The following is an 11,644-nucleotide window of genomic DNA, read 5'->3' on the forward strand; positions in this document are numbered from 1 at the left end:
AAACGCTGAAAACTAACTTAAAAAACAAAGACAAAGAAAAAGTGGTCGGAGCAGTCGTGACGGCAGCCGACCTCACCGGCGCCATCTTATTATCTTATATTTCTTATATTTCAGAACAGGGATTAATTCAAAAGAAATGACCTCAATGCCATATTTTATTTAGGAACCCTAGAGAGCACTTTGAAAAATAACACATTCTTATAATTTCACCCTCAGATGAGCCAACTTCAGCCTGTCAAACATAGTAATGGAGCAGTATGTTTTAAAAAAAAAATCTAATTAAGCATGCACTCAGCACCCTAAGAATTATTATGGTAGTTAAACACAGTGATAGTCACATATCATATCACTTCAAACAGAGATGATCCAGTAATGCTGCACTAACGAATTAGACTAACTATTCAGGGATAGCTCAGTAGGTAGAGTGGTGGCCCCATGATCGGAAGGTCGGGGGTTTGATTCCCCTGAACAGCTACCCTGAGGTATCCCTGAGCAAGGTACCGTCCCTACACACTGCTCCCCGGGCGCCCAGTGGCTGCCCACTGCTTCACTGAGTGAATGGGTTAAATGCAGAGAGGGATTTTCCCCACGGGGACCAATAAAGTACACTTTCTTTCTTCTTTCACTTTAGCTAAAGTTATTAAGCTAGCTAAAGACTTGGGATGCTGTGTAAGACATAAATAAAGCTAAAACACAAAGGTTTGGACACCGTTTTGCATGTTTCCCTACTGTAGGGGTCTTTGGAAGCATACAGGGCTCTGAGAGGGTGACAACTTTGGAATTCTACTAGAAACAGTCGATCATATTTGTTGTCAAAGCTGAATCCAGGGCAAACTACGCTAAATTAGCGTTTTTAGCTAACAGCTACAATAAGCATAAAAGTTACCGTACGGCTATCATTTGTTAACATGACGCTTGTTCTTATACATGTAATACATTTATTACCAACCTGAGAGTTTATCCGCTGGTCATTCGACATGACGAATGACTTCTGAAGTCTTAATTCAGCTCATGATGCTGTCGATTCCCGTCAGTAACACTTTCGGTCCGCTAGTAAAACGTAGTTCTATTAATCTGCGCTCGATTACTCTTGAACCTGAACCGGATGTAAGTCCCAAAAAACTGGATTTTGGAAATGAAATTGAATTGTAGAACTGAAACTGAATGGTGAGAAGTGAATCTGAAATTATTTGAGAACATAAATTTTAATTGATAAAATACAGTTTCAAAACAATTGAATTCATTTTCAAAATATAAAATTCAATTTAAAGTTAGTGATGATCATTTACAAACCAATAAATTGAATTTCAAATTAGGATAATTCATATTCAGTTTTTAAAAGCATTTATTCAAGTTACAATTCAGATTCAATCCAAGCAATTCAAATTCAAATTTAACTTATTCAAATACAGTTTCTGATGGCACAGATTTCTGCCCATAGGAGTCACTCTGCAGGTGCGGCTGAGAAGGTTCAGTTGATTATAATGTAACTTGTTTCCACACAGCACACTTGATATTTTTCATATGCTTATACTTACAAGTACTTATATTATAAAAAACAGTGATAGAGGGACTTGAAAATGGATAGTTTTACCTTTATAATAATTTTGTTTACAAGTTCCTGTTGTAATGAAATACTTTTATTTAAGTATTAGAGACGTCATAGAACAATGAGGCACTTTGTCATTTTGATCTGAGGGATGACGTGAGCAGCAGCAGAGAAGCTGTAGCAGCAGTTACTTTCAGCAACCACAATCTGCTGTATCTTGTCTGTACACAGACGTTTGTGTTAATTTTACCTCATGAATCACATCCAATTTTTATACAGTGGAATTAAAAGAAAAAAGAATCAGTCATTGCAATTTGTGTTCTATTGTCCTAGTTGTCCAATACTAGGCAGATTAGAATTATATTATGACATTAGAAATTAAAATTCTAATATCAAGCTCACGATGTGAAAAAAAAATTCTGCTGCTGTTAACAGCAGGATGCCAATTTTCTGTAACTGGGGAAAAAGGAAAGGAGCGATGGGATGGAGGTGTGCATATTTCAGGGAAGATGTGGTGAAAGTAAAACACTGATTTTGATCGAGTTCAAAATCACCAACACTGTCTAATTTTTGCACTGAATCCAACTCAGCCTACATTTCACTCAGAGCTGAAAGTTTTCACATTCCTCACTCTGTATGGAATTTCCTCTCCTGTTCCTTCATTGTACCCCTTAGAGGGTAATTAATTAATTAGTAAGTATGTCATGAGTCATCACGTTGGGATGTATTATTGTGTGTATTGTAGTGTAGTGTAGGGTCTGCCTTACAACATAAAGCGCCTTAAGGTGACTGCTGTTGTGATTTGGCGCTGTATAAATAAAACTGGTTTGAACTGAACTGAACTGACGTATAGTTGCACTTCTAAGAAGCTATATAATGTGGTTGAATTACTGGAGTCTTCTTACGGTAGAGATATTATATACTGTTTCTATGAATATGTAAAACTGAAGAATAAAGTACATCAGAAAAAGTGATAGTCCTGCTTCTAGTAAAAACAGTCTCTTTTTTCCATTCAAGAAACTGCCCTTAGATGCTTAACTAATAATCTTAATTATTTCATATTTGTCTAAAACAACGTTAATACGAAAAAATGCATAAAATATCCCAACAATTGTTGTAATAATTTTTATTTTTTTTATATATGTATTTTGTAACTAACCCTAAACTCCTTCATGTCAAGCATGTGCATGCTACAAAAATATGGCAACTTTAAATAATTAAGCATTAACTGCAGAAAATAGCAGATGTTTTGGGACATTCACCTAGCTCATATTTGGATTTAATTTTAGCAACCATTCAGTGGCATGACTTACTCTTTTCTCCAGCTTTGCACTTAGGTAATGCTAATGCCAATATATAATATAATATACAGCATAACTGTATTGGCTTTACATAAAATATTCAAAAGACTAATGTAGTTATTTTTCATAAGATTGTTTTCATTATGTATGATGATCATTTTTACGCAGGAATTTGTCATAACTTTGAATAAACCCTAACTCTTTCGTTGCACACTTAAATACAATCAAAGGGTTTAGTTTTTTGGACAGATGTTGTATGCAGTTTATTTTGAAAAAGTTTTTTGTCTTTTGAATATTTATAATTTCCCATGAATAAAAAAAAGTATTTCTTATCCAACTACTCAATTAATCAAAGGAATAATCGATACTCTATTATTAAAACAATCATCCCTAGTTACAAGTATTTAGGTCAAGTTTGTTTATTATAGCACATTTCCAAACAGTGCTTAACACTGTAAAATGCCACTAAAATAAATAAAATGCACAACAATGATGCAGTAAAATATAGAAAAACAAATAAATACAATATGTCAATAAAAACAACTAAAACAACAACAACAACTAAGGCTATTAAAGTCAATGTGTGTTAAAAATCCAGACCACAAAAATGTCTCTTTATTAACAATTTGAAATGTTTGAGCGTTTGTGCAGATCTAATATCAGGAGGAAGACTATTCCAGGCTCTGTCACCACAACGAGTTTAGACTGTGGAACAGTTAAAGGTTGGTTAAAACATATTCTTGGATTGCTGTAGAAAGTGCTTGAAAGGTCCAGGTCAAAACTAAGCCTAAAAATGGTTGTGTGGCTCTGGGGAGAGCGGCCAAAGTGCACAACTGGGAACCTGACAAAGAGTGAGTGTGTGGGGTCAAGGGGTTAATCTGGCTCTCGTTTAATTCTTATCTTTTAAATTCACTGATGGATAAAAAAAAATACCCTCAAACTGCCTGCTGGATCTTTTAATCTGGTAGATTTAATCTTGTGTACCTTGGACAGCACTAGCACAGAGAAAGGATGAGCAAGAGCATAATACAGTAGAACACAATGTATGTATAGAGGAGTCACCAGTTACACCAATACAAAACATACTCTGATATATTTGTGTTTAATTCATTTATATTGTGATAATTATTGCCAGCTTTTTTGAATCAGTCAGCCCCTAACACTTCTAGAGTAAGCTTGTTCACTTCCTGTTCAATAACATCAGGTGTACACCTCTAATAAAACATCTGAAGATCCAGCGGCATCACGCTCTGTTACAGGCACAAATTAGACTGCTCGTATTATTTTCAAACACTGTTTAAAAAAGCTCTTTCTCTCTGAAGGTCTGACACTTTTTATTAGTTTCTTTTAATTTTATAAGTCCAAAGCAAATTTTTCAGAAATATAGAATGAAATGTGAAGACGGATAAAACACAGATCATAAAAAAACGTACAGATTGGGTGTAAAGATGTCTAAATCAAACCTTGACCTTTACACAAGACTTACACTAGACCTCTTTATGAAAGCTGTCATTATTGTTTCAATATAAAAGTGTTTTTTACTTGGAGAAAGTAAAACCCAACAGAAGCTTTTCAGTGATCTATTCTTTATGCGCACAGTGCCTGAAAAAGCTCATTTTGTCTGCTAACAAACAAATTCTTTATGGTTGTAGTGGTAGCTCACAGGTATTAGAATTTGCTGAAAAACGATGCCCACGTTCAGCAACATGTTGGCCAGATAAAAGAAGATGGGGAAAAAATAAACAGGAAGAAAGGAAGAGCCTGTGTCCTTACTACATGAGAGGCTTGCGGCAAAGCACCAGGGCGTCGTAGAGCAAGCACACTCCAAACACGGTGATGCCTGTCTCTTTCACCAGCATGGCGCAGGTGCCCAGCAGCAAACTGAGGAACAGCGAAGATGACGACACCGTGAAGGCCAGCGAGTCCTCAGAGACACGCCCACTCACACTCCTGAGAGAGGAGACGAGACAAAAGTATGAGAGAACAAAACAGCTCGGCTTTTGTAAAGTCACTAGCTTCAGGACAGCTTCTGTTCGTTAAATGTGACGTGGCAGTCATGTTGCAGCACGTCTAACACAACGACAGAAATCACTTGTTACATTAGCTAAATTTAGATGTTTTTTATGGCTGTAATTAAGAACTGTCAGACCTGCGTGTTCATAAGCTTTTATATGTTCAGCTGATATACTGAACATATAAATTATACACTAATAGGCTGTAACACTTCCTGTATGTAAATGAGACTAAACATGATGTTTTTATGAACAATTTTCCATCCATCCCGTAACAAATCTAACTACGGTAACAGTAAAAGTACTCTGTAAAATCTTATGTGCTTTGAGATTCTGTTCACTTTTTAAACACCAAGCTGTAATCATAAACCTCACAAAGTCATATGCATTACACGACTGAACATGAGTAACAAAACCGTTTAACATTTTCACTCACTTGTTAAAAATAATTCAGTATTACAACCACCCGTTTGTAGGAGCTTTTCAAGTTTATTCTATTCACTCAATCTGCATCAGTCTCTCAGGCAGGCCAATCTAATTTACAGTTGCAAATGTGCATAGAGAGGTTGAGGATGGTGTTGTCTTACAATAATCTAATATCTTACCTAATATAGGAGATGAATGTCAGCAAAAACAGCAGACAGGCCAACACATCAGCTCTACCCACGATACCAGACACCTGCGAAAGAGACGTGCACAGATTTGAGAGATTACGCATGTGCCAGAATGCTCCATTGAGGACACACTGCTGGATGTCTATGTGCAGCCCATTACTGTTGCTATGCTACAGTGAGCTGCACATCACTGTCTCAGTAGAACCAGCCTCTGTACTTTCCTTTCAAACCTTGAGAGCGATACGCAGTGTGACCATGGCTCATGGTTACTGGTGCCAAGAATAAGTATTAAGGCTTTTCTATAATGTCTGATCACACACGTGTTTCCGTTGGGCAAGCATGATTTGTTCATAAACAATTCTCCCCAGAACTTTACTTAGACTAACAGGTCTGCTACTGACACCATTAAAAACAGCATTCTTATTTTTTGGAATTGGAATTCTTTCCGATTCATTCCACTGCGATGGAAATAAGCTGCATGCCAAACATCTATGTGATGTATAGGAAGGGACACAAACTTGGCTGCAGCTTTGAGCAGTTTACTGTCTATGTTATCAGAACCTGAAGATGTATCATCAGGAAGTGATATTAATAAACGCTCCATCGTCTCACCATTCACTGCCTCAAACTTAAATTGGCATTGCTTATTATCCATGATAGCATGATAGGATGGGCTCTCCTCTGCTCATTTTAAATTTGTTATTTTATTGCTGTAGTAAATCTTGACATATATCCTTAGCTTTACTTATAAACATTCCATCTGTGCTGATGTGTGGCACCACCAGAGCATCACTCTGCCCATTATATTGGTTAAAACTTTCCACATCTTCTTGCTGTCCTTATTGGCCTCCTTGAGCTCATGCTGATAATATAAATTCTTCTTATTAAAATATTTGTCTGTGTTAAAGTTTATGTATGATCTACGAAAAACAATCTCTCATGCAGTTTTCAGTGGTTTCATTTTCTTGGTCAAGCCTACAAGATTATGGTCACTATAACTAACTGGAACAGAGACAATGTTTAAACATTGTTCAGGAACATTTGTATATATATATGATCAATACAAGATGATGACCTATGACCTGCCTCTGTTGACCGTCATCTGCGTGGGAATGATTACCATCTGAGACAGACAGCAGTAGATGCTAATGAACTCTTCTTTTTCCTTAAAGGACAAGAAGTAGATGACCAATTAATATTAAAATCTCCAAATAAAAATATGTCCTTGTCTTCCATCTTTCCAACATTTCACAGATTCGTTCTACATACAACGTATTGCTACTAGGGAGTCTGTAGCAGCAACCTACCAATAACAGCGTGCCATGGAGCGGGTGTAACTGAACCCACACGATTTCCAGATCGTCAAACATTAAGTTCATACGTAGTTTGCTTGCCACATTGTCATTAATATATATAAGGCAACACCCCCTCCAAATCTGTTTAAGTCTTTCCTATACAACTTATAACCATTCATTTCAAATTCATTATTCTCAAAGGCAGCACCTAAATGTGTCTCAGAAATGAGTTTGTTGACAGCAATGACTGAATTTCCTGAAACTTATATTTAAGGCTACAAATACTACCATGAGCTACTGAAAAATATTTTGCGGAGAATCCGGGAATAAACTGATCAACCATAACGGCTAGAAATCAGAATCAGCATTCTGATTCTGATTTCTAGCCGTTAAATGGCAATATTACTGAAAGTGTAAGTGTTAAATCCAGCATTCCGGGACCTCGGTTTAACAATAAATTTATCATGTTTCAGGACGGCAATATCACCTCTGTCTCTGGCCACTCTCAGCTGTAGTAATAGTTCTTTCCTCTTCTTCCTGATCATTGTAACCTGACCACAATCTGCCTGGCTCAGCCATACGTGACCGCGTTCGATTTGAACGTGTTGCTGTCGCGGCCCTGCTGGTTCTTCAGCAAGTGTTGGACTTTATGAGCCACTTTTTTTTTTTACTGTGTTACCGCAAAGAGCCACATCATACGCATGGGCACACATGAACATCACCCATCCTTTCCTCCCTCTCTCTCTCTCACACACACACACACACACACACACACACACACACATCTCTGCTCAGCCAGATTTATTGTAAATGTCACACACCAACATGATAATGACAGAAATGGACTCCTACAGTACTAAAACCACAGGCCAGTCATTTTCAACAATGAACATTGTGTGCACTGTCTCACACACACAAACTCTCAGTTTAACCAAGTCCACAAACAAAAATATAATAATCTACAATAGCATTTACTTCTACAATGCATGTTGTTTAGTGGGACTTCTGGCATTCCTTGCCTTGAACAATCCTCTTCAAATCTGGCTTGTATTCTGTTGTTGCCACTCGAAGCAATTCTTTCACATGAGTGTCAGTCAGAACAGATCGATGCTTTGATTTCACAGACTCGCAGACGTATGTTGACCCAAACATTGACAGTATCTTAAGCGCGGCCCATTTGACATTGGGGTATTTTTCCATTGGCACACTTTTCCAGAACTCAATGGTCCCTTCCCTTAAAGCAGGTTTCAATTGGTCCTCTTCACAAAGATCGATCATCTCCAAATCAGCCGCAGCTTCATCTGTGACTAGCGGGACTTTCAAACAGCCGGTCTCTGCATTAAATCGGTCGACGAGGAACGTAATCTGTGGCCTTTTCAATTGTAGATCATGGAACCGGGTCACGAAGCTTTCGTGCAAGTTTTCAATCAGCGTTGCATATCTGGCTCTTTGCTTACTCAGGGCAGCGCTGGCGACTTGCCTGCTGGCTTTTAGCAGTGGGAAAATGCTATAACTCCCTTTTGAATATGTGTCTTGAACAGCTTCAGTTTGTTGACAAACGCAAACACACTTTGCACCAGGTCAGGCAGCATTTTTAACTTACCCTGCAGGGTCAGGTTCAGTCTGTCCAAGTGACACAGCATGTCGACCAAAAAGGCCAGATCCATAATCCACTTGAGGAGAAGCGAGAGAGTACCTGGCCTTTTGACAGCCACCTCACAGTGCAGTGCAGCGGCAGGTCACCTGGAAGCCCTTGGTCCAGCTCAGCAATGAGATTCTTGAATTGCCTGTGGCTAAGCGCATGTGTGCGGATATAGTTGACGATTTCCATCACAGGCTTCGTGACGTTATCTAAATTCAATGATTTAGACACGAGTTGCTCCATGTGGATGATGCAGTGGAAAATCCAAAAGTCAGGAATAGTTTGGTCAGCTTTGCACAGCCCCACAAGCCCGTTCACAGATCCCATCATGGCTGGTGCTCCATCCGTGGCTATTGCAGTTAATTTCGTTATGGGCAGATTTGCTTTTTCAAATGCAGCCATCATGGTTTGTTCACATCTATGCCACGGGTTCTGTCTTTTAATGGCACAATATCCAGGAGTTCTTCTTTGATCACACAATCGTTTGACACAGACCGTGCAAATATTGCCAACTGAGGCTTGTCTTCTATATCACAACTCTCATCCAAAGCGACACTAAAATACTCACATGCTTGAAGGTCAGAGTGCAACTGTGATTCAATAGCCGTGTTAATGTCCGATATTCTGTGTTCAACAGTGTGGCGGGACAGTTGCACGTCTGATACCACGCGGTTTAATTTGTTGTTTTCAGGAGACAAGATTTCAACAACGTCACTGAGGCATTTTTTAACGAACTCCCCTTCATTGTATGGCTTTTTAGCCCGTGCAATGTTCCAAGCCAGCTGATAGGATGCGAGCGTTATGGTCTCTAACCGCTTCGTAAATTTTTGGAAAAACTGTATCTGCTTTTCTGCCTGACTTTTCAAAGTGTGCTTGTGAAGTTCAGTCCCTTTTGGAAATTCCTGGTCGATGTTAGCATGGAGTGAGCTGAAGTGGCGCTGAAGATTTGAAGCTTTGAAATGCACTAATGACGTCTGACATATAAGGCAGAATGGCTTGCCATTGCGTTCAACAAAAAAAATATAAACTCTCCCACTCTGTTAAAAACGTCCTGTGTTCATCTTCATATTTTCTTTTCGCTGTGCATTTTTTCCCTGCCATTTTAAGGGCGAACTTGCTCCTACTGGGAAGCTTTGCAGTATTTTCATCTCACACACATGGCCATTTGATGAAAATACAGTATTGAACTCAAGTGAAGCGAACGTGCACATTTTAAAACAAAAACACAAAAAAACCTCAAAACACAAACACAATCTTTGATATGAACGTAAGAGCCGCATGAAACCAGGCAAAGAGCCGCATGCGGCTGGAGAGCCACGGGTTGGCCACCCCTGCTCTAATGCTTCCCAAGTTTCTGCATGTTCGTCTATTAATCCATCCACCACGATGTTATTCCTCCTCTATTCATTTTCTAAACAATCCAACTTGGTTGTTAACTCTTTGGTTTCCCCGCATATGCTGCTGACCACTAATTCAAACTCTTTCTTTCAATTTGCTTTTAATACTTTTCTCTTTGGTTTGCAGCTGACCGACAACACCATCCGTGAATTGCAGGCTGGACTTAACATCCTGTACATCCTTCAGAATGCTGTCTAAACTTTTGTTAGTTCTGTCTACAATTAATTGAACAAATGACTTGAAGTCATCTTGCTGACTTTGTTCCTGGTGAACATTACTTGTGCCAAACACTGGATGATGATCTTCAGCTTTCCAAGGGCAAGCTATTTAGATTTTTGTCAATTAACCTACTGTTACTTGTCCAGACTGCTTGCGTTTTAAGTGGAGGGGCACACACTTTGAGCATTACGTGATCATGTTCACATGGTTGTGGGAAGCCAAAATCATGTTTATGATTAAAATATGTATAACTGTGCAGCCCTGGCACTAACGGATCGCCATGCTCATGGAAACATGAGCATAAAATGTCACGATCATTAACGTCAGCCCCTCAGGCCATCCTCACGAAGTCTGTTTGACAACACTCACACCAGTGGCCTGGTAGAGGTCAGTTTTTAGGCTTCTGTTAGTGCTCATCCTGTTTCTACTTGCAGAGAGGAGCAGATACCGGTCTTGATGATGGGTTAAGGAAAGTCTATGGCTCTGTCCTGCTCAGTATTACTGCCTGTTTATACAAAGCCAGTCATCTGGGAATGGCACGCATATTTGTGCAAACCTTTGTAAGGTCTACAGAGAAAAAAACAAGTGAAAAACTGAGAAAATGAGGAGGGAAAGCTGCCTCCACCCGTACAACCATTCCAATTTTGGGGACTGCCTCACTGTTGCCCCTGTAGTGTACCTCTTGTTATTTCACCCCCTTGCTACTTAACTGATCAGACTGATGGTCTAGAATTTTAAAGCTGGGCATACACTGCGAATTTTTCAGTCGCGTTATTCAGCTCCTGCTCAAACTGTATGATTGAGTCTCAGGGGTTGGAAGTTCGTAGGTCAGGATGCAGGGTCTCTCACCAAACGGCCCGATGCTCTGATGCGACCTGAGTGCTCACACTGTACGTACATAACATGAAGCTTATAACACAAAATCTGTGTCTCGCTCTCGCTCTCCCTCTCCGTCTTTCACTCACACAGACACACACACACACACCACCACCATCAACTTTGCTAAATTGCTAATGAAAAATATTGAACAGGCAGCTACAATCACGACGGCCGACAGGTTTGATTTTCTTGCAACCAAACGACTGCTGATAGGCAGCTGGTCGTGAGGTGTTAATCGCTTCTCGTTACGCCACGTATACTACACGATGCACGCCTAGGGATGGGTACTGGTATCCTGACATAAACGGTAGTGACCAGACTGAAAAGCAGCGCACATTTCGGTGCTTTATTTCGGTGCTTTTTTTCCCCCTGAGATGTCATGCACTTTGAATTCTAGCCAATCATTTTACCTTTCCAAGGATAGTAGGCGGGCCCAGGTACGTACGTTCTTTTAGAGCAGAGCTACAGATTAAAAATGCCCAAGGATGAAGCGGTCAAAGTCTGGCTGTACTTCACAGCAAAAGATGCAAACTCAGCAGCCTGCAACAAGTGCTTTAAGCTGATACTGTGATACTGTCAAAGGAGGTAACACCTCGAATCCTGATGAAACACCTGGCGACGCATAGCGTTTTTTTTAAAAGCCGAGAAATGCCCGTATTTGATAGCTTGCTGCGAGACCTCACACCGAGCACATCTACTGCGGGTGTGGTGCCTGTTATCGACCCGGAGTTCGTA

General features: G+C 39.6%; 1 protein-coding gene across 1 annotated transcript in view; it reads right to left on the minus strand.

The window, feature by feature from the left end:
• Nucleotides 1-1,347: 1,347 nt before the first annotated feature.
• Nucleotides 1,348-11,644, minus strand: part of LOC102309114 (protein O-mannosyl-transferase TMTC1) — a gene marked incomplete at its 5' end in the record, with an annotated part of 19,119 nt that continues 8,822 nt past the window's right edge. The window contains 2 exon segments of the mRNA XM_005952034.3: nt 1,348-4,800; nt 5,468-5,541. Of these exon segments, the coding sequence (XP_005952096.2) occupies nt 4,623-4,800; nt 5,468-5,541 (252 nt within the window).

This window comes from Haplochromis burtoni, unplaced genomic scaffold, assembly GCF_018398535.1.
Source record: "Haplochromis burtoni strain Fernald_Lab_line unplaced genomic scaffold, NCSU_Asbu1 Contig_1215, whole genome shotgun sequence".
NCBI lineage: Eukaryota > Metazoa > Chordata > Actinopteri > Cichliformes > Cichlidae > Haplochromis > Haplochromis burtoni.